At 36.9% G+C, this 23,352-nt stretch overlaps 8 protein-coding genes across 8 annotated transcripts; 2 read left to right on the top strand and 6 right to left on the bottom strand.

Moving 5' to 3' along the window:
- Positions 1–269: 269 nt before the first annotated feature.
- Positions 270–1,898, bottom strand: BRETT_003182 (uncharacterized protein; the record flags this gene model as incomplete). Its single annotated transcript, XM_041281694.1, has 1 exon — positions 270–1,898. One exon carries the CDS (start codon positions 1,896–1,898, stop codon positions 270–272), a length of 1,629 nt encoding a protein of 542 aa, XP_041139485.1.
- Positions 1,899–2,742: 844 nt separating this feature from the next.
- On the bottom strand, positions 2,743–4,338 carry BRETT_003181 (uncharacterized protein; the record flags this gene model as incomplete). Its single annotated transcript, XM_041281693.1, has 1 exon — positions 2,743–4,338. The coding sequence occupies one exon, from the start codon at positions 4,336–4,338 to the stop codon at positions 2,743–2,745; it is 1,596 nt and encodes a 531-aa protein (XP_041139484.1).
- Positions 4,339–4,373: 35 nt separating this feature from the next.
- On the bottom strand, positions 4,374–4,904 carry BRETT_003180 (uncharacterized protein; the record flags this gene model as incomplete). The annotated part of the gene is made up of 1 exon (XM_041281692.1): positions 4,374–4,904. The coding sequence occupies one exon, from the start codon at positions 4,902–4,904 to the stop codon at positions 4,374–4,376; it is 531 nt and encodes a 176-aa protein (XP_041139483.1).
- A 248-nt stretch (positions 4,905–5,152) lies between these two features.
- On the top strand, positions 5,153–6,130 carry BRETT_003179 (uncharacterized protein; the record flags this gene model as incomplete). The annotated part of the gene is made up of 1 exon (XM_041281691.1): positions 5,153–6,130. One exon carries the CDS (start codon positions 5,153–5,155, stop codon positions 6,128–6,130), a length of 978 nt encoding a protein of 325 aa, XP_041139482.1.
- An 80-nt stretch (positions 6,131–6,210) lies between these two features.
- BRETT_003178 (uncharacterized protein) lies at positions 6,211–7,710 on the bottom strand (the record flags this gene model as incomplete). Its single annotated transcript, XM_041281690.1, has 1 exon — positions 6,211–7,710. The coding sequence occupies one exon, from the start codon at positions 7,708–7,710 to the stop codon at positions 6,211–6,213; it is 1,500 nt and encodes a 499-aa protein (XP_041139481.1).
- A 7,615-nt stretch (positions 7,711–15,325) lies between these two features.
- Positions 15,326–16,765, top strand: BRETT_003177 (uncharacterized protein; the record flags this gene model as incomplete). The annotated part of the gene is made up of 1 exon (XM_041281689.1): positions 15,326–16,765. The coding sequence occupies one exon, from the start codon at positions 15,326–15,328 to the stop codon at positions 16,763–16,765; it is 1,440 nt and encodes a 479-aa protein (XP_041139480.1).
- A 128-nt stretch (positions 16,766–16,893) lies between these two features.
- On the bottom strand, positions 16,894–20,135 carry MTR4 (ATP-dependent RNA helicase mtr4; the record flags this gene model as incomplete). The annotated part of the gene is made up of 2 exons (XM_041281688.1): positions 16,894–19,451; positions 19,490–20,135. The coding sequence occupies 2 exons, from the start codon at positions 20,133–20,135 to the stop codon at positions 16,894–16,896; spliced, it is 3,204 nt and encodes a 1,067-aa protein (XP_041139479.1).
- A 365-nt stretch (positions 20,136–20,500) lies between these two features.
- BRETT_003175 (uncharacterized protein) lies at positions 20,501–22,645 on the bottom strand (the record flags this gene model as incomplete). Its single annotated transcript, XM_041281687.1, has 1 exon — positions 20,501–22,645. The coding sequence occupies one exon, from the start codon at positions 22,643–22,645 to the stop codon at positions 20,501–20,503; it is 2,145 nt and encodes a 714-aa protein (XP_041139478.1).
- Positions 22,646–23,352: the final 707 nt, after the last annotated feature.

Below are 23,352 nucleotides of genomic sequence, written 5' to 3'. Positions count from 1 at the left end.
ACGGATAAGTTTTGTATTGCATCGTTAAAAACAAAAAAAGCTGAAAAAATCAGCAAGCATCCTCTTACCAGATCCTGCATAAGAAAGAACAAAAGACGTGGTTTTAGCTTCATCGAACATAACCTAAGACATTTTGTTTCCTATTTCTTATTGTTTGGTTTGTGTTTCAATATTTTTTTTATTTTTTTTTTTTATTTTTTTTTGAATTTCATCGTTTTTCATTGATCTAAAAGTTCAAACTGTTAATACCATCATCATCCATAAAGAAATCAGCAGATCCTATTTCCGAATCTTTGTTTTGGTTTCCACCGGAAAAATAATGGCTTAGTATTTGCGTGTTGTGGGTCGACTGGCGCGTTTAAATCGTCGGAGGAGTTTGTGGACAAAATCTGAGATTCATTTCCTAGCAATAAATTATCAACAGGAGTTTGCTGAGTCGAGTCGCTTTGAAAAATGTCCAAAGAAGTTGGGGCCATCTTTTGGATGTTTCCAATATTATCAAGTTGTTTATCGATATCGTTGCTGTTTAAGGGCAATTGAGATACATCCTGAGGTGTCTCAGTGGAGACACCAGATAAAGGATCCAAGTCATTGTTCATACCAGGCAAAGATGGACTACCAGAAAAACCTGACGCCGAGTCTCCATTCATTTGTATATTATTGACTGTCTGATAGGGGTCCAGTTGATACGATCCCACATGAGCAATATCTGACATGTTGATAGTATTCGGAACAGATACAGCGGCCCCATTAATACCAATTATTCCTTCTGTAGGAGGGACACTCATTGTTCCTAAGGATATTGGTGTAACAGCTGTGCTGGAGCCATTATCAATTTGCATCTGGTCGGCTGACAATGGCGCAGCTTCGAAAAGTTGTGGTTCAGTAGAAGGACCAGGGAATGACTGCCGAGAAGCAGACTGGCAGTATGATAAAATGGCTGTATTTAGATATTGAAGATGCGGTATACTTCCAGCTAAAACATGCGGAATGCCGGTACCATTTTCACCAATATGTGCACTTCCAACTTGCTGACCCTCGCTAAAGTCCTCACAAATAGACCATTTATTTGCATTCTCCCGTCCGGTACTCGGATCTCGAAAGAAATGAACAGCAAATTTAGGAGGAGCCGAAAGTTCCATTTGTAACTGAGTATGAGGAGAAATGTTCATATTCTTCTCGGAATCACCTGAGGATTTCTGAGCCTGATTGTCAATAAACGATGTTCTGACAATGTTTGCAACTGGAAAGAATATTCTGAACAGCACCTTCTCATTTTGAAAAACACCCGAGAAAAAGTAGTTCAGTTCATGATCTTTTTTGGAAAGAATAACGAGGAGATCGGTTGTGTCCATGGATTTATTCAATAAGCGGGGAGATAAATTGTGAATCCCCACAAGAGAACTCTTGCTAATTGAGCCAGAGCGTATTCGTTGCCATTGCCCCACGGCAAGAGATCTGCAATCTATAAGGCTATATTTCTCGTTAATTTCTAGAGGTAACATTGAACTTGGCCCACCAAGTCGTTCCCCTAGCTCTTTTTGTTGTTCTTCTTCTTTTACTTTCTTTAACTTCTCCAACTTTCTTTGCTTTGCACGTCTATTTTGAAACCAAATCCGAACAGACCTCTCGGTCATCCCGGTCTTAGTCGCAATTATCTTTCGCACGGCCGAGGACGGATTCGAGGACTTGTTAAATTCCGATATCAATAATTCAAGAATCTCTCCGGAGGCTCTTGATCGCCTTTGCTGTCTTTCCGTTCCATCATCGGGTCGATCACCTCCATGAGATGAAGACCTGCGAGCTTTTCGATTTTTGGAAGCATTTTCTGACGGTTGGCTAACTGCCGGTTGTGATATAGTACTGACTTGTTCAATCTTCCTTGTACTATCTGCCATCTGGATGTGTTACAATTTCTATAAACTGCTGCTTTTGACTGAGATGCAACCGTAATTTTATCTTAATAAATTCTGAACATTGATTATTTCCAAGATATTTATGCTTGGGATATCAATAGCCCTGAAGACTATACTCAACCTGCACGAAGAAACAAATGTAGAAGTGTTAGAAGCACGTCAAAATCTTTGATGATGTGTATCTGTTTACTTTGATTTCGAATACCTCAAACTTGTGACAGTTGTTATTGCATAAAATATGCTCTAAAATTCTTCTTCTGCAATAGTAGGCGAAAATATGTTGAACAGATGATGAACGTTATAGGGTGCACTAATGACGAGAAATGAGGGGGGCCGGAGGGGGTAGGGGGTAGAGGGGGAAAGGAAAAATATGAATAAAAAAAAATAAAAWWAAAAAAAAAGGTGTGGAGACAAAAAAAAGATTGAGTTGAGTAGTACTTAGTTATTTGTTGAACTCATCAGGAAGAAGTTATTTAAAAATACTATTGGATATCATACGATAAAAATAACAATAATATACATATTAAAGAGTACATAGAACTTTAGAACGGCAAAGCCAACATTTCATATTTTGCTGAGTCAAAAACCTCATGTCATAGTAGATGGTAAAACATGCGATTTCTCGGACGATCGCATTACGTAAAGTGCGAGGCCCTAGAACAAGCAAGAAAAAACGTACCGGCACGTGCAATAAAAAAATGTAAGGATGCAAATATCAAATCGTCCCGCCCACTAACAACCGGTCATCGTTTAAATTTATTTTTAAAAATAAATTTACGGGGTAAGTTGTAAACGAGAAGTGACAATGTAAAAATACCTTGAAATCTTAACTTTCATGATAACGACCTCCGCATATGATGCATACTCTCAAACTGTTAAGAACAAAGTCCGTTATTGTGCCATAAGAAAATCCTTCAGGCACCCGTAAAACTCGAGAGCCGCAATAATTGCATATTCTAATTTTAGGGCTCAGTATTGGGATTAAAGTAAGGGCGCAAACTTTCCATGTATGACCTTCCTCCGACGTAATCGATGTACTAATCAAATCCCGTTGCGGATTAGAGGTAAAAGTGAATGTTTCGGATAAATCAGGAGCACCGGGAACAGGAAGAGCTAAATTATTCTTATCTCCAAGGATATTCGAACTGCCTTCTTCCGGCAATCCAAGTAAGCGCAGAAATTGTCGGCACATCAATCTATCATATACGGAACTCATTTCCACTCTCTTTGTTCTCACCAGTTCAATTATTAACCTTGCTAATCTGAGCTCGTTGCCATCATCTTGAGATTGGTTTATCAAAGTCATCAAAGTATTATTTATCCTTACTTGTTCGGATTGTGGGGATAGTATAAGATTTTTTTGTAGATAGGCTTCGCAGCTCATTCCATCCTCAAATGGAACAACAATAGATCCATCGGAAATTTCCTGCTTTTCAACATCTATTGTTTTGTTATCCGCATCATGCCTGTCTAAATATTTTGTGAAGTTCATTGTTTGAACCTTCAAGAGAGGAGAGCTTTGAACACAACTGAATACATTCAGATTGTGAAATATAGAGTAATCCAATTTAGATTTTGTAACTGGAACAACAGAAAAGTATATGTTATCATGATGCGACACTATGCGACCATCTACAGGCTGCGTACGATCAAATAATGATGTCAACAAGCCTAAAAACTTTCCTGATGGATCTATTTCCATGGAAAGTACTCGATAACTTCCTTTTTTCCTTAATCCATTAAGATGGTCAAAAATTGGTAAGTTTTCCGTTGCTTGAATCACTGATCTATAATTCATTTTTTTACCATAAATTGGACCACAATTTGCAAAAGAGCTTTTCGATGGAAGATCAATCTTAAGATAAACAAAGTTTGAAAGCATGTCAGATATAAAGGTATATAAGATGACATGGGAGTCCGCATCTCGATTAATCACAAACTGGGTCAAAGAGTTGCATTGAAAATTGTTTCCAAATAAGTCTCTTTCAAGTAATTGAATATGCTTCTTGTCACTTAAAATAATAAATTTTATCTTATTCGTTGACACAGTTGACAAAACAATTTGAGATTCACCGACTTTCTTAAATTTAACTGCAGATATTCTAGAATTGTAGTCAAGTATCTTTGTGAATGTCGAATCAACAAAAAGTTTCTTAGATCTGGTATCAAAGTTCAATGCCTTCAGAATTACGCGGTTTTTTGAGGTTATCATGGCGACATAAGAAATTAATATAGCGCTGTCAAGTTCGCTATGTACCCAGTCTGATATCTTACTTTTTCTAACGTACTCATCATCTGAAGTTTCCAAAGTCAATGAAGTGTCAAAAGAACCATTTCTTTCGGGTTTATTGGTTTTGGGATTAATCGCATATAAATATGTTGTCGAAGATTCGGTAAAAACAATGAACGTATTTTCTGGCATTCTTGGCCACACTGGGGGAGTAACACTGTCAATATCTATCTTATGCACCCAAGAAATTGAATGGATTCTAATTTTCCAAGTTTGTCCATAGTAAGCACGTTATTTATATCTATTGTCTCCCGTTCAGCAATACTTTTATTTAAAAGAGAAATCATTTTTAAATCCCCATCTTTTTCCTCTAATAAATATCCATTAAGGGAGTCGGTAACAACCGTGATTAAGGGTCCCCCGGATTTGCTCACTCCTGATTCGGAAAAGTCAACTTCAATCGGATTGTTGTCATTTTGTTGTCCAAGTACATGACTTTTTGTTTGCCCTATACGGATTGCTTCATTATCACACAACACGGAAATTAGGTAATTTTCCCAATTCATTAAAGTTCCAGAGTACCGATATGATGTCACCAATTCACCAATATCTTTCGGATCTGAATCTGGCTGATTTCGAGCTTTTAGGTAGAGTAATTCCTTTTTGAAAAGCAACATAACACCACCTTCACTTGACCAGTGTATTTGGTCAGGAAGATGTGTTCCGACACATCGGGTTATATTGTAGTCTTCAAGCATAATGAAGCCTAAAATGAATCCTTTACTGACAATAAATAAGGCTTAGTTAGTGTTATCAACACGGGTGATCCAATATATTTCGTACAGACGCGTAATTTCTTCGGGGAAAAAAATGCATATATATGAGAGACCAATAAGCTGAAAAGAAAAAAAAAACTACGAAGAGAAGACTTCTACAGGTTTGAAGGTACAGCATATCTCCCAGTGTGTCTTAACAATTCTAATACAAAAAACTAAAAAAGCATTCGATGTTCGTCGGTATTCTTGGAACATTGGGCTCGGGTATACAGGATGTCGCCGAATTTCTGGTAAACGAGCTTTCTTTTCGGTTCTTGGCACTTAAGAACAAAAATCTTGACGTCTATCAACACCTAGACGTGTTTAAATTCTTTGAGACAGCAAAGGAAATGCAATTATATGCTACAAAGCGTTGGTCAGAAAATTTTGTTATGATTGCGGATATGGCAAATGCCGATTTGGATTTATTTTTGAAAAGACCTTTTTTTCTTTTAATTTCGGTCGACGGTCCTTTAACACAACGGTTTACGAGGTACCAGCAATGTATTTCCGAAAGGAGCGTGAAAGAAGTTTCCCTTGCAGAATTTATTGTTCAATCTGAAGAAAAAAAGTATGCTGATGATTTATTTCTTTTGAGAAATCTCGATAGAGCTAACATCAAGCTTATTAATCAGGCAAAGGACCAAGCAAGTCTGTTCAAAGAGCTCAGAGAACTGGATATCAAAAATCCGGAACGACTCAGACCTGCATGGGATGCATACTTTATGTCTCTAGCAAACTTGGCTGCACATAGAGCAAACTGTATGAAAAGGAGAGTTGGTTGCGTTATAATACGTGACAAGCGAGTTATTGCAACTGGATATAATGGAACTCCTAGAAATTTTAAGAATTGTAATGAGGGTGGATGTCCTAGATGTAACAGTGCTGATGCTTCGGGTGTTGGACTGTCCACGTGCCTTTGTCTTCATGCAGAAGAAAATGCACTTCTTGAAGCCGGCAGAGATCGAATTGGTTCCTCTGCAACTGTATACTGCAACACTTGTCCCTGTTTAACTTGCTCAATTAAAATAATTCAGGCTGGAGTCCGTGAGGTTGTTTACTCTCAAAGTTACTCTATGGATGCATTAAGTTCTCGTGTATTAAAGCAGTCTGGAGTTACTCTTCGCCAGTTTATTCCTCCCAAAAGTGGAATTGTTATTATTAAATAAATTTGAGAAAGCGAGTATTTTAACAATCCAAAATTTGATGCCCCGATTTCATGACCAAAATCTCCAATTTACAGTAATTATTAAGCTGTAAGTGGCTCGCGTGTTTTATCAGGACGATGTTTCTTATCATTCCTCTTTAATGACCTCGAAGTCCCTTCCTTTGGTAAAGTTAATTTTTTGAAACGTTCTTCGAGAGCCTCGATTTGTGCATGCCCTGTTTCAATGGCTACTTCACTTGTCTTAGATAATTGTTTATTCAAGTTATCTTTACATTTGTTTTCCATTGAAATAGGCTTGATATCCTTCTCCAACTTTTCTGATGTCTCTTGCTCTGCATTTTCTGACTTCTCCTTAGTGTATGACTTCCTGTTCTTATCCTCCTCCTCTTTTTCCAATGCAGACAATTCAGTTTCTATACTATTCTCCTCCTCCTGTGTTTCAGTCGTTGTCAAATTTCCAAGTTTAGAAGAGATTTCTGTTGTCCGATCCAATTCGTCACCTATATCTTGCAAGATAGAATCAAGTTCATCAGCATCAGGAGCTTCCTTGTTGATCTTTTTAAGAAGGTCTGCATTGGATTTTAATGTTTCTGCAACGCTAACATTGGTTTTTGCCTCCTGCAACTTCAACCGCACAATCTGCAAATTTTCCAACTTCAACTGATTTTCCACCAATTGTTTCTCCACGATTTTCTTTATCCGAAGTTGACTCTTCGCTAATTTTAACCGTTTCTCCCGAATTAATCCATGAATTTTGTGATCCAATGTATTTAGACTGTTGTGCAAGGTATCATAGTGATTTTGTAGTTTGAAAATAGAATAATTAAGATCAGCTACTGTCTCTAAGGTAGCCAGATCCAGTCCAGATATATTCTCTCCTTTAAAACGACCATCGGAACCTAATAAGTAGGTAATATCACCATTCAAGCCAACATCCATAGTATCGCGGGTTAGATACTGAATGCAGCAGTCAAAATCTGTTTGGGTTTTCACAACATCATTATTTTCCGCCAGCTTTTGAAGATGATTTAATTTAGCTGGATTGTTACTAGTTAGCAATAGCTTTATCTGACCTGCTATATCTTTTAGTTTACTTAAACAAATAAACTTCTCATTCGGAATCAATCCACCGTCATCGGATGATGGATCTGCAGTGTCAAAATTAGTAACATGATTACAGTAAGATGTTCCCATTATGGATCGAAAAATAGATCGCAAAATACCATCACCATTGCCATTAACATCTACCGGCTTTGATTTGAAAAGTGAAAGAGGCACTAGTGTATGATCTTCATTTATCATAGAGTTCAAGACTTCAGATAAACCTTTCGGTATATATGTTAAGGAAGTATCTCGTACAGTCAAAATGCTGACCAAGGTGTTACTATCAAAAGATATAGCATCGTCCTGACACAAGAGTTCCACATGTTTACTAATAATGTCTAGAAGTAAAAACTTCCACGAAGTAAGGTTAGCAGCATATCCCTCGACATTAGTCTGCTTAAGATGTGAAAAATCTGAATAGAGGGAATGAAGCCTTGACCGTTTGAAGTTTTTATCCGATAGAATGAAATCCTCCATCCTGACCTCTATACTACCCTGTATTCAAATGAACAAAAACAAATTATTGTCGAAATGATTGGAATAGAATATGAAACGCAAGCAAATCGGTAAATGGCCTGTCCCAACGACAACGAATAGAGAATTAAGAATGAATAAAATAAAATAAATTATATACGATTTAGTGTCGGATTTCGCGGATTTTTAGAAATTCTAACAAGAGCATAATTTCTGAGAATTGATGCGACACAGAGAATCCCACTTGTGAAAAGGGATATCTGAGTTTTGCTAAAACTATTCTACGTAACAAATACTTCCTTTTTCTTGAAAGAGTTTAAGGAAGACAAGCTAATATATATTTTTTAATTTGAATTGATCTTAATTTAATATTGATTGTATCACAAGTTGACAGTATTGTCCATATTGATATCATTATTGATTATTATTCGTGTCACTGAGTTTTGTAACTTCACACACCAGGAACCGGTATCTAGCTAGTCGACATACCATCCTTACACAAATTAATTAGCTTCATTCTAAATTTGGGTACCATTCACTAAAGAAAATTAATTTTCTTTAAAGCCTACGTGGCACTTGAGTTATTAAGTTGAAAGAATGCCTCTCACCAGAAGACAGGCTGAGGCAGAAGGAAGAAAAGATGAAGTAGAGAGAGAATATGAAGAGGCCATTGGTCATGGAAAGTTTTTAACAAAAGATAAGGAAGAAGACAATGATAACATTTTAGGAAAGCACGACTTATCTTCTCCTGAAGAGGAAGAATTGAGAAAGAAGTCGAGAAGTGGAAAGGGAACTGAAATTCAAGACGAATCAGAAAACAGTTCTACGCTTATGAAAATATTGGAAGAATTAAGAGAATGGAAGGCTTATACAATTGAGAGCTCTAAAAAACATGAGGAAGAAATGAAGAAGTTGGGATTTGACGTAAACCGCACTATTTCCGAAGTTCACGCTACAAGAGAGAAGTTAGCCGAGGATGAACAGACGATTCAGGAAATGGCAAAAAAGCAAGATCAAAAGATGGAAGATATCACATCTAAAAACAAATTTTTATGCGAACACCTTGAACAATTTGAAGTAGATGTTAGAGCAGTTTTGGTGAAGCATGATAAGTATTGTGAGGAATTTGCCAAACACATAAATGATCATGAGACAGATAACAAACGGGTCATTGACGGAATGAAGGAGAGTCTGAAGAAGCACGATATTTCTTTTGAGAATATTACCAAAGATTTAAATGATCACGAGACAGATAACAAAAGGATCATTAAGGAAATGAAGGAGGACTTAATTGTTCAGCAGGCAAGCATTGAGAATGAAAATGCGAGAAAGTTGAAGGAGATTGAAGAACGACTGAACCAACAATTAGACAGACGAGTAAGAAAGTTGGAAACCTTGATAAAGGATAATCCGAAGGAGATCAATGAACGACTGAACCAACAATTAGACGGACGAGTAAGAAAGTTTGAAGACTTGATAAAGGATAATTCGAAGGAGATAACTAAATTGATTGCTACAGAAACTTCGAGAGAAAACAACTACAAATTGCTTAATGAAGACATCAAAAAACTGAATATTGATATGAATCTTTTAAAAATTGAAAAATCTCAAAATTTTGAATTACAAAATAGCTTAAAAACCAAAATGGAAGAACAAGGTGAAAAGATAATAGTTCTACAACAACAAAATCAATATTTGATGGAGGATCACCGTAATGTATCTCGGAAAACAGATAAATTTGCTACAGATATCGCCGTCTTGAGAACGAAATACGAATTGAACATATCCGGTGCAGAAGCGTCAAATGTACGGATACCTAAGTACGAAAACCTTCAAGAGAAACAGAAGCAGAAGTTTGCCAAGACGCAAGATGAAGGATTGTACACCCCTGCAATCAAATACCAACATCCTTATCAGAAGGAAGGAGACCTGAACACTCCAACTCAGGAAGTGAGTCAAGAGGTAACTATGAATACACCTTCAAGTACATCGAATGAGAAGAAAAGGAATGACAACACGTTTGCTTTAATTGCTGAGAGATTGAATCATGTGGACCCCTCAACAGACGAAGAGATGATTTGGAAGGATATGCGTAACTTACTTTCCACCGTCACTGAGCATAAACCTGCATATTGGGATAAGGTACGAAGTGAAATGGAGACGAAATTGACATCAATTGATATTTTAAAACCACTATTTGAGTATAAGAGGGACGGAACCAAATATCAAGCAGCTACCAAAGGAATTTCAAAAATCACATACACTGATTTTGCGCAATACAGTGCTGATTTAATTCAGAAACTAACAAGAATTGGTGTATCTCTTAGAACTGATAAGATCAGATACTCAGACTGGGGCATAATCTTAAGAGAAAATTTTCTTGATGAACGACTGCAACAGGAAATAAACAGGACTTTGAAGCACCATCGCAGTGCCGACAATCCTTGGTCAGTACTAGTTATTTTATTATTCAGAAATTCTAAGGTCAGAATTGCTCCAGACCACAGACAAGAAATTGCTTTGAAGACCGAACCAACCCCTGGAGAATGGTTGGGAACATATCTATGCAGACTCACATTAGATTCCGAAAAATATTGCGACCAACCTAATTGGGCATACACGAACAGGATTATATCGATTTTAACGGAAAACTGTTGTTGGACAGAGATGCAAAACTTACGCGATGCAACAACCTACGACGATTACTTGCGGACCTTTAGGAAAATACCAACTCGACTACCTGTAAGGGCGAAAGAAATTGAATCAACAAAAGCATTTGAAATACAGAGTAGCGACAAGGAGCAAGACACGGCTTACAACATGATGCACCGTTATCCTTCAAATAAGTGGAAAAGCGACCACCGTTCTCGGTCCGACTCAGAAAGAAAAGGAAACAAATTTGAGAGAAAATGGTTTTGCGGCAGATGTAGATGTGAACGCTGTCTAAAATATCGAAGGCATTATTTGGAGTCGGCAACAAATACAGAAAAGGCTAAAGCACGCATAAATCGGTTTCACAGATTTCACTGTGCAAAATGTAAATGCCACCACTGCAAACGAGCATTCAAAGACAAATCAAGGTTACTGAGATTGGAAGATACTATTTATGAGGATTGTTCTGAAGATGAAATGGATGATAGTGATAATACAACATCAGAAGAAACAGACACAGCTGCAGAAGAGAAAGAAGAACACGATCTTGAGTCAGACGACGAACAGGACAAAGAAGGTGATGCCTACCACCACGGAATGTTTCGTATGACCACCTCAAAAGAAGAAGGACAAAATAACAATAGTGGAAAACAATTCATGGTAATCACATTGTTAGACTCAGGAGCGAACAGCAATTTTGTTTATCAAGCAGTTATCGAAGAAATGAAAAGGAGTCCTGATACAATTCTCACACAGAAGAATATGCAAAATACCATTCTTTATCGACTTTTATCGATTGAACAGACAGACAAACGCCACACAGTCGAAACTGCAGATGAACCTGTTTTGGTCAACAGTAGAGCGATGATTAATGTTGAAATTCATTCGAATGAGAGTTCTTTTAATTTTTCAGCATGGTTTTTAATTCTGCCTAGGATGAAGAATATGATAATCTTGGGAAAACCATCACTTTTCAAATTGAACTACGAGTTACAGCCACCAAACAAAGAATGCTTCACTATTGAAGGACACAAATATTACTTTGAGTTCACTGATGCAAAAGGTGCATATAAACTGATGGAATTACCAAATAATTCATTGTTACAACAGCTTAAAGGTACATATCCTGCAGTCTTTACTCCAAAGATTCCCACATCCAATACATCAAACTTTACCTACAAGGTTATCTTGAGGAATTATCCTTACAACAAAGTGAAGCCATATCCAATAAATGCATTACAGACCGAGGCGATTAGGATTTTTGTTGAAGAAGCAGTAACAAACCATATAATGGAGGAACAAGCAGATGATAATGAATTGATCGCACTCGCTCCAGTTTTTCCAGTAGTGCAGAAGGACAAAACACGTGTTGTCACCGATTTTCGTCGCATAAACGAGCATTTGGTTTATCAAAATTTCCCGATACTGCCAGTCCAATCTTTACTCCAGTCATTAGCAACATTTCGTTACTTTACGACAATTGACTTAAAGATGGCATACTACCATGTTCATTTGGATCCAACTGGAGATCAAATTGGAGTTTGCACCACATTTGGAAACTATCGTTTCACCAGACTACCATTTGGACTCGCAAGTTCACCTGCTGTTTTCACTCGCTTTATCAAGAAGATATTGAGACATCTACAAGAAAGAGGAAACGTATATGTGGATAATTATATCGATGACATAATCATTGCTACCCATACTCTTGACGAGCAACACAGAGTCGTTAAGCAAGTTTTCCAATTATTGGACAAGTTTCAGCTTAGAATATCACAGAAGAAGCTTAAACTTATTCAGGAAAAGGTGAATTTTCTTGGTTATGTTATTTCAGATGGAAAGTACTACCCCGATCCAACAAAGGTTGAAGCTCTTGATCATTGGTCTACACCACATACGATCAAACAATGGGAATCATTTTTGGGTTTCATTAATTACTTGAGAAATTTTATTCCAAACTGTTCTCTTCTTTTGAAACCAATGTATGATCATATGACCAAGATGAAGAAGGCGAGGAAGGCTATACCACCCCCTAGTGAAATAATCACATCTTTTGAAACTGTGAAAAGTTTGCTAAAGCGTTGTACAGGATTACGGATTTTCAATCCCAAAATGCCATTGATCATATTTTGTGACGCCTCTCAATTAGGTGTAGGTGCAGTGCTAATGCAACAAGAAGGTGAAAATGGATCATATGTCCCTATTGCTTTTACCAGCAGATCTTTCTCACCAACCCAGCAGCGCTATTCCACATTGGAAAGAGAATTACTTGCAATAATTACAACATTAACGCAAAACAGAATTTTCTTAACGCATGATGTAACCTTATTCACTGACCATCAAGCTTTACTTAGTTTGAACAACCAAGATTGCAAGCTTAGTTTTCGAATTTTAAAATTTGCGGAGATTATTAGTTCTTACAACATCAAATTGAGGCATGTGAAGGGCCAAAGGAATATTAGCGATTTTATCAGCCGTCATAGCATTGACAAACAACCAGAGCTTAATGAAAACGAGCTCCTTGAGATGGCTGCTGTTCCTGTTAATATTGGATCTCCATCTTTCTTAAGAATTCTTAACGTTGAGGATCTTGAATCACTTGATCCTAAGCTTAAAGGGCTTTTTGCATTACATGATGAGGACGAACACGAGGGAAACTCCATAAGCGACACAGACGAAGAACAGTCCCTTACCGACGACGAAGATAACAGGCGCCCTATAAGAAGAGTTGAGAATATATCATTGAATGATCTTGAATTAATCAAGAGGAAATTGAAGAAGGAGAAAATACACAATTTCCCGAGTTGTCTTAAGGAAATAACTCAAGATTTTGTGTTAAGAAATGGTAATTTATGCTACATGCCCGACGATCATACATTATTGAAGGTTGTCTCAGTTGAAGAGATTGCTGCATTATGTCAGACTGAACACGAGAAGTTCCATGGATCTCCTAGACTTCTAATGCATATCATAACACAAGGAAAAGGCTGGTTTAATCCCCATGCAAAGTTGATAGCAATGGATACCGTACGAAACTGTACAAAGTGTGACCTATTCAAACGATTTCAAGATCTTGAAGGGAACATTGATTCGGTGAAAATTGTCGAACCATTTTCAGTATGGCACTTAGACTTCATTGGTCCAATACAGTCTGCGGAGAGCGGAAGCTGCAAACATGTATTACATGCGGTTGAATACACAACTGGCCTATGCTTAGGTTTGCCAGTCAATGCAGTATCAGCAAGACCTGTGCTACAACTCATATTCACTATATATTCTATTTTCCCACCACCAAAGGAAATTGTTTCAGACAATGCTACCGTTTTTAATGGTATTATAGTTGAAACGATAAAGAAGGCTTTCGGTTTCGACTGGAAACATACTAGTGCATATCATCCAAGAGCAAACGCAAAGGTAGAGAAGGTGAATCATCTTATCAAGGAAATATTGAAACGGATAACGTCCGAAAACCAACATTGGGAACGTTCTATTTATGAAGCCATTCATATCTATAACAACCAGGCCAGTATTTATGGATACACACCGACCCAGTTAGCGTTTGGAACACAAGGTTTATACAAACCTCCTATGCAAGAAAATTCCGAATTTTCAAAATTCTGGAATCAGGAATCCGAACCATTTTTGACTGTTGATAATATTGATAGTATGGGACTACAACAATATCGATTACATCAAATGAAGGAAAATAGAGCGGTGACTAACCAGAAACGGAATCATATTCGAGACATGATTAAATTGTTGAATGATCCAAAGGAAAATCACAATTCATATGCCGTTGGCGAATTTGTGATGCTCAGAAAACGTATCAGACATAGGAAATCTGACCCTGCTATTGAAGGTCCTTTTATTGTTAAGGAAGCATATACAAAGGATAGCTATTTATTGAACAAACTTAATGGAACCACATTGGGAACATACAACGTGAAGATGATTTATCCAGCTTTCCAATACTATGGTTCACCATTGAGATGTATTCACTCATACACTCTTTCAGGATCGGAAAGAATCAATAAATTCCACAAGGATTTTTGGCAACAACAGTATTTGAATCTTTATGGAACAAATCACCACTGAAAGCTTGAACGCTTCGCTTTTTCCGGAGAGAGGTATGGTCTTTAGTGTCGGATTTCGCGGATTTTTAGAAATTCTAACAAGAGCATAATTTCTGAGAATTGATGCGACACAGAGAATCCCACTTGTGAAAAGGGATATCTGAGTTTTGCTAAAACTATTCTACGTAACAAATACTTCCTTTTTCTTGAAAGAGTTTAAGGAAGACAAGCTAATATATATTTTTTAATTTGAATTGATCTTAATTTAATATTGATTGTATCACAAGTTGACAGTATTGTCCATATTGATATCATTATTGATTATTATTCGTGTCACTGAGTTTTGTAACTTCACACACCAGGAACCGGTATCTAGCTAGTCGACATACCATCCTTACACAAATTAATTAGCTTCATTCTAAATTTGGGTACCATTCACTAAAACGAAATAAAATAAAACACGATGGACGTCAGCGATAAGTGCACGCGCGATTTCTTTATCCAGCAGAGTTTCCACTAAGTTTAATTTGACGCTTTATATCGTCCTTAGCAAATACAAGAGATCCATTTACTATAAGAGAGAATGTACGGTTTTTGTCAAATTTTACAAAGTACTCTTCCCACTGTTTGCATTCGATCTGGACTGCTTTCCGCAAACACGAATACTTACATGAAATATCGCCTAGTGTCCCAAAAATTCTTGCTATTGAGATAACAAATTTATGCCGCGTCGATACGTCGATAATGGACTCAAGATCACTCACTTATCTTCAATAGCGTGACTTCAAAGAGAATGGCGCTCGATATCTTTCTTGGAATATCTGTATTGAACGTTTTCCTGCCATTAACAGCAATTACATTCAAATAATAAGGCACTCAAACAAATAGCAGATATGTCATCCAATATATTTGAAACTCCGATTTCTCTACTTAATAACTTACTTGAACACTTGACGAGTATATCACAGGGAAGGGCTGTCCCAATCGATTATAAGTTAATTGATAATGCCTGTCTTATTTTGAAGGGTGAAACTTCGTTATACCAAAATTCAGAAAATAGGATATTGGACCAACTAGTTTTGGCGGTTTTGTCTATTATCAGATCAGACAATACTACCTCTGAAGCTAAAGATGCTTCGGTGCAAGTTTTGGATTGCATTCTAAGCCATTATGAATTTGATCAGATTCTAGAACATTTTGGCATGAAGCTATTTATTCAGGGTTTGGAGTCAGAGAAGGAAAGGTTACAAATTCTTGTGATTGATATTCTTTCGAGAGCTGATCCTGCAGATATTATTGCAAATACGTCAGTTGTCCTCCTTTTAGTGCAAATATTGAATGATCCGGAAAGCAGTATCGCTTTAGTAAATGAGACAGAAAAATGCCTTTTTATGTTGGCCAGCAAAGGGGAACTTGTTAGGCGTCGGATCATTTCGGATGAAGTTATATCGAATTTTAGAAAAATCAGAACAAATCTGAAAGTTGTTCCCAGATTGTACGATCTTGTTTTAGAGTTATTGCCTATTGTTCCGAATATACCCGATGACCTTTATCTTGTGACCACCCAAGAGATAACTKCAAGTAATGATATATTAATGGATTCTTTGACCGTTTCGTTCTATCATAATTTGCTTGTACAAATCAGCAAGAATATAAGCTTGCGACCAATTTTGGATAGGTTAGGGGAGCAAATTTCATACATCAGTCGAATATTTTGTGATCCAACGTTTAAGCCAGAAATTGGAAACAGTGATTATATTGACGCTGCTTCGTTTTTGTGTGAATTAAGCAAATTGTCTTTACAGAAATTTGTTGATGCTGACAGTTCTTATCATATTATAGAACATGCTATTTCTTGTTATTTGACGCATAGAAGTTGCAGGCATTTGCTAAGTAATATCAACCCTTCAACACTTGAATCTGAAACCATCTTTCTAAAGAACTTCAAGCTTGAAGGTATAACAACGTCAATTTATTGTAACTTGATCCAAGATTCAAAGATTCTTACCGAAGAGCTTCAAATTAACACAGCTGACATTGAAAAACTAAGCGTGTCTGACTTTCTGGAGATTTTATTATCTCTTGTGCATACAAAGTATGGTTTACACAAACTTACAAGAGATTGGTCACCGCTAATTACGAATCTCTTGGATATCAATGATATTTTGGATTCCGATATTTGGAGAAAAAAACTTGATGTCGTCGGAGAACTCTACGATAAGAGGAGCCAAATTGGTGTGTGGTCTCAAAAAATTGTGGAAGCGTATAGTTTAATGAGAAATGGGCATCCTATTACATCGGAAGCAGATGTCATGGATACTACAGGGCCTTAGTGTATGTGATGTTCTTGTCATATAAATTTTTTTTTTTCCACCCCCGAATTTTCAAATAGCAGTTATAATTTGGTACACCTTATCTATATAAAGTACAATTTGCGTACAATACAAATTCATATTTGTAATCAGAGATATAATGATCCTGCAGAAACTATGTCCCTATGAACAAGCTCATAGCTTTGGTTCATTTTCTGCTCCAATGCAACATTTCCGATTGTCTTTGCAGCGTCAGCTAACTGCTTTATCATCTCCTCTAGCCTTCTGAACATTCTGATCAAAGAACCCTCGTATACATCGGTCATCTTACAAATTTGAGTAAATGTTGCACCCTTACACCACGATAATACAACCTCCATAAGCTCGTATCTGAAGGATTCAACATAATCCTTCTCGATCATGTCAATCTTACACTCACGAGACACCTTGGCTATTTTTGTTGCCATTTCTCTTAGTGTCTTCAACGGTTCTGCAAGCTCTGGAGTAAGCCGTGGAACCTCGTTCGATCTTTCTTCAAAAACAAAGCATGAAAGTAGTGCAGCACATTGCTCAGGTTTAAGTTCGTTAAAGATTCCATTGAAGATTAATTCAGTGAGTAACAATTCGTCCCCTGTACTAATCTCACAAGCAACCCTGCCTTTCATTTGAACAACGTCATCTTGTGAAATAAAGCCAAGTCTCCTTAAAACTCTTTTACGATGTTTTAAATCATCAAGCTGAATAATGGATTGAACTTCCTTGTTCTTTGTTTCAAGAATCTTTATGTTATTTTTCATACTCACAAACTTGGAGTACTGCTCGACTAATTCTTCAAGATCTGGGGAATTAGCGATGGATGTGCTTGAAACCTTTTTTTTCAAAATTGAAATCTTTTTTTCTAACTGCAGGAAATCCTTATCATTAATATGCATCTTTTTGATAGCATTGAGAATAGGTAGACCATTTGGATGTCTTCTGACAATTTCTTTTAAGGCTTTGTCCAATGTCTTTTGAGAACGAGAATTTTTAATGTCCTTGGGCATAATAGACCTGCAACTACTAATTTCCTGAATTGAATTTAGCGTGATTGGAATTATTGCTATGGTTGATTTCTCCTTCTTTGTAGCAGGCCGAACACCAGATGGCAGTAATGGGCTAAAAGGTTTAATCAATTTTAATGGAGCATCCTCAAACATGGTATTGACAAACACATCCACCAAGTATGAATCATGGTCGCTATAATTCTCAGAAAAACGTCTCTGACGATTACGTTTATGATAGTCAATAACTATAGCCCAACCAAACTTCTGATTTCCCACCTTCACATTAATAATCCTTCCACTCTTCAAATGTGGTAAGATATGCGAAGGATGAGTAATTATTTTGCGTTCATCTTCACCGTATCTAGTAAGCTGCTCTTTTAAATCATAGTACTCCTTAATATCGTCATAATGATCTATATGTGATGCAGAAACTTCGTCTTTTAGTTCCTGTATTTGATTCTGAATTTTAGGAACAGATTCTGTTTTCTGGAATTGATAAAAGGAATTCTCCATCATGTACTCTGGTGAGACACCTTCAACTCTAAGAAGATTCAAAATCATGTTGTATCCCAAATGAAATGCGGAATCAAGACGATCTGCCTGACCTTTAAGCATACCTTTCGCCACCTGAGGTTCCATCTTCTCGTCAATCATCATTATAACGATTCCTCGATCGTCCAATCCTCTTCTACCGGCACGACCTGACATTTGAATATACTCACCACCAGAAACCCATCTGAATTCAGTACCATCCCATTTCCGAACTGAGGTAAACACGACAGTTTTAGCAGGCATATTCAATCCAATAGAAAAGGTCTCTGTAGCAAAAAGTACCTTCAAGAATCCTTCTTGGAATAAAATTTCTATGATTTCCTTCAATATTGGTAGCAAACCAGAATGATGAATGCCTATACCTCTTTTTAACAAGGGAAGAATATTCTTAATTTGGGGAAGCTCTTTATCCTCATCCGAAAGCAAATCGATGGCGTTATGAAAAATTTTCGTTAACATTTTCTTTTCATCTTCGGTATTGAAATCTAATTTCGACATCTTCATTGCTAGTGCCTCGCAATCCCTCTTGGAAAACGAAAAAACTATTACTGGATTGTATTTTTTCATCCAAATCATCTTGACGATTTTATAAATATCAGATTTGCTATCATGTACACCTCCCTTCCAAGATTTGCCACCCTTTCGTGAATTTATAGAACCAGGGTCATCACCTTCATGATTTGTAATGCATGCCATGGCTCTCTGGAAATTCTCTTCCCTGAAATTGCTTTTTTCGTCGACAACCAAGTAGATGCCATCGCCATTTGCCGGAAACAAATAGTGTTGTAATGGAGTTGGTCTGAAATCTGTATAAACAATATGACAGGGTTGATTATGAATCTTACAAATCCACTGGGCAAATTCCATTGCATTTGGAATAGTTGCTGATAAAAACACATAATGGACCTTATCCGGTAGCATAATGATAGTTTCTTCCCAAACCACACCTCTAATTTTATCGCGCATATAATGCACTTCGTCAAATATAACCCATGCAACTTCTCTCATAACCTCGGAACCCCTATAAAGCATAGACCTCAAAATTTCAGTTGTCATCACAAGACAACCCGCGTCCGGATTTATCGTAACATCACCTGTCATTAAACCAACATCTCAAACTCAGCTTGTAGTTCTCTGTATTTCTGATTACTAAGAGCTTTAATTGGGGCCGTATATATCACCCTCTGCTTGTCTCTAAGGGATTGAGCAATTGCATATTCTGCCACCACTGTCTTACCTGCGGAAGTATGTGCCGAAACCAAAACAGATTCATTACGATCAATACATGAGATGGATGTATCCTGGAAAGGATCAAGTTTAAAAGGATATGTCTTTGCATCGTTCTTCCTTTTGTGTTGACCAATCGGGATATACTTATAACCTGGGGGAACAGCTACTTGATGTCTCACCTGATGTTTTAACTTCACCTTCTGCTTCTTATCTGTATCAGAATCACCTTTATCAAGTGTCTGAGCACCATTATCAGCGGTTTTCCGTTTAACTTCTCCGAGTAATCCATCAGAAGCATTGACTTCTCTTAAAGCTTCGATTTCTAAATCGTCTGCAACGATTGGATGTACATCCTCTTTTTTCTTGCTTAAATTTGCAGGTTCTTCCTCAAGATGCTGTTTTTTCCTGGAGTTTTCTGAATCGGTTGAGTCCTTAAAATTTCTTTTCTCCTGTTTGCTCTTGTGTGTATTATCCTCCTTCGTCTTCTCAGTCTTAATCAAATTTTCATGCTTCAAAGTCTCAATATTTTGAGGCTTTTCATCGAAAACGTCAAACAAATCAGCCATTTCTGCAAATGTTTAAATTTCCACCTTTCAACCAAATTTGAAGTAGCAGCCTTGGTACGCTTCATTGATGAAGAATGGAAGCATCTGATCTACGTTAATGGCCTTCACTAAATGTGTACAGAAAAAAAGATGAAATACAAAAAAAAATTTTGTGTGAAAATTTTGAGATATAAACGGAAACAGAGGAATTCCTATCATGAAGCAATTGGTTCTAATCATCATTGGTTCTAATCATCATTAATCAAAAAGAAAAATTAAAAATTAGTATATATATCTACTTATCTATATATGTATGCTATAAATACAAATAGTATGTGTTCAACCATGGAATTAAAACATGGTGGAATACTTGCGCAAAAAGTAACCTAAAGTCTTTGATACATTAAAAGGTAGGCACTCTTGCTATTATTCGTTAAATCGCCACCCTTGATTCCGTTCTCTAAAACATCACCTTCTGTAATATGCGTAATTAGTGTATCATCAATGTGAATCCATCCTCCCGTAGGCTCTAAGACATCAACAGTATAATGGCCACCTTCGGCAGATCTTCCATGATGATAGATCACGCCAACAAGTTTATACGTAGGATTACCTTCAATAGATGTCGAAATGCATGACGATGGTAAAGTCAGTTTGGCCTTGTACGCTATTGGCTTTGAAATTTTTTCTATGTGTCCTTCCGAAGCTCCTTTAAAATCGGAAAGCATTAATTCCTGCTCCTTGGTTTGCTTTAGATGCTTTCTCTTCTTTTGTTTTGATGACACAATTTCATAAGCATCCGCCTCGTTCTCGCTTTGGTCTCTCTTAACAAAGGAAAATCTCTTCAGATGAATAATAAGAATCATAGGTAGTTTATCTATTAGGTTCTGTTTTCGTGCACTTTGGTTTCCAAAAGTAATTTCCTCAATTTCGGAAAACTTCTCAAATGCACCTTCTAATGTTGAAGTAGTTGCATCGCTTATATCAAGCTGAATATGCATAAACGGATCTAATGTCACAGACGACTTTTTTGTGTTTGAAGGTTGTAAAACGGATCTGAACTGGCCACCAAATAGTAAAGCAATAGGAGAAGGTTTAAATTCAAACGATCTTTTCACAGAAATCTTTCTATTTGCGCTAACCTCATTCCATTCATGACCATCCGGCTCCTGCCTTTCTTCTGTTCCACATCCTTTACCCTTAGAGTTCTTAATTGAAGTAACTGCATAACGAACTTTTTCAACCGCCACCGGATCTGTTAATCCGTTTTCAAAATTTTGTGCCGCACTTAATGGCATATCTTCGATACTAGTTATGAATTCTTCATGCAAACCGTCCAGCAAATATCCTAGAAATTCTTCTGCGTCTTCCTGCCTTCCCCATTCAAGGTTGCTGAATCTATCCAGCTTTTTGATGGCTGTATAGAAAGGCATAGGATCAATGGACTCGCGCCTAGGAATTACCGTACTTGTAATACTTTTTGCCGGGATACGCTTTTTCTTAAACAAGTCTTGTAACATTAAAAGTGCATCAACCAAAGGCATTTTACTTTCGCCAATCGAGCCCATAGTGCTGTTGCGTATAATGTTTAAAACTTGTGAGAATGGTTCGCATTCAAAAAGCATTTGTAGAACTGAATTCATGTAACAAATGCTGCTGGTGTTAATCAAGCCGTGTGGGGTCACTAAGTTTGACTTTTGATTTGCAATAACAGAGGAAAAGTAATTTGGTTGAAACATTATTTTTAACGAAATAACACCTAATGGCTGCATACTAGCAATCTCTGTACTTTGCTCAACTCCAATTTTTGTAGCCACAACGTCGTCTAATTTATCAATATTAGAATGCTCTTCACCTTTACTAGTATTTTTTGACTTGCTATTGTACGATGTATCTTTGGTTTCGGTGGTCTCTCCTCCTTTTACATTTGATTTTCCGTTTGAATTCTGCTTTGAATCGCAATGTTCGTTTTTTCCAGCAGAGGGAGTTTCTATTCGCTTTCTTATAGCAGTATTTATAAGTATAGGAGAAGAGAACTCCTTAGAAGCCAAGTAAGGGTGAATAACTGCACCATTGTTAGGAATCCTTAGGTGGGGACCATTGGTTAAACATTTTTCCTTTCCATCTGGATAATCCGGATTTTTGTGAAGTCTTCTTTTAAGTAATGAATTCTTTCTAAACTCTGTAAATTCTTTTTCGTTAGTTCCAAAGTATAGTGGCAAATAACGTAACACAACACGTTGAGATGTAGAAAGTGTTGGTACTGTTGCCGACTTATTTTTCTTTATATCATCTTCAAGTTTTTGAGTATCAGTTTTGGTGAGACAACCTTCTTCACTGACGAATGAATTGATGTCAACTTTTTGCGTAGTTTCTTTTTCTATACCGTCTGTGGTGTTCTCTGGGGGATTTTTAGATGCAACAATAACAGTGGCTGCCACCGTGTTTATCTTATTTTTATTTGATATATTTAAATCATGAACAACTGTGTCTTGTATAATGCTTGAAGTTCGAACTTTGGTTTGACTCATAATGTAGAAGTAAGAGAAATAAGAAAGGTAGTGTACGGAAACTCTAAGTGTTCTATATTATAGTTATAGTTGGACAACTTATGCTATTCAAAGATGAATTGAGTAATGTGGTAAAACAGTAGTTGATATTAGAAAAGGAAGTTGTTGGAATTTATTAAAGCGATTACCGTTTCTAATAATCAAGGCAGCGTGCAGTCTAAAGATTATAATGGTTGAGACAAAGATCTTGTTCTTGATTGTATTGTATGAGCCCTCGTGTACGGGTTATTGTATATATTAAATTTATTACTTAATTTTGCAGCTTTCAAAAAGGTTCTTTCACGTACAGACAGAATCAGGTTTCGATAATTTGGTGACAGGTTGGAAATTTACCAAAGGAACGAACCTGTAATTTTTTTTTCCAGTGCCGTTTTTTTTTCCCCAATCGCCATCTTGCGCTCGGAAGCTCTGGAAACACTGAAAAAAAATTCATCGTATTCTTCCAACTCCCTCGCTTAGACTCTTCCTCTTTTTATTTCATTTATTTTTCCTCCAGTTCCTCCGTTGGACCTGGCCACAGGTAAGAAAAATTTTATTGTCCTTCAATGAGAGTTTCATTCATTTGTTCAAAATAAACATCCTAAAACCAGATCCGTAGCATAAGTATTTAGATCAAAAACAGGATGCTTAAAATTTTCGATTATTAGAAATAACCCTAAGCATCTGCG

The sequence above is a fragment of the Brettanomyces bruxellensis genome, chromosome 9, assembly GCF_011074885.1.
Source record: "Brettanomyces bruxellensis chromosome 9, complete sequence".
In the NCBI taxonomy this organism is placed as follows: Eukaryota; Fungi; Ascomycota; class Pichiomycetes; order Pichiales; family Pichiaceae; genus Brettanomyces; species Brettanomyces bruxellensis.
The sequence above is the reverse complement of the archived record's forward strand: the minus strand, read 5'-3'. Positions and strand labels throughout refer to the sequence as shown.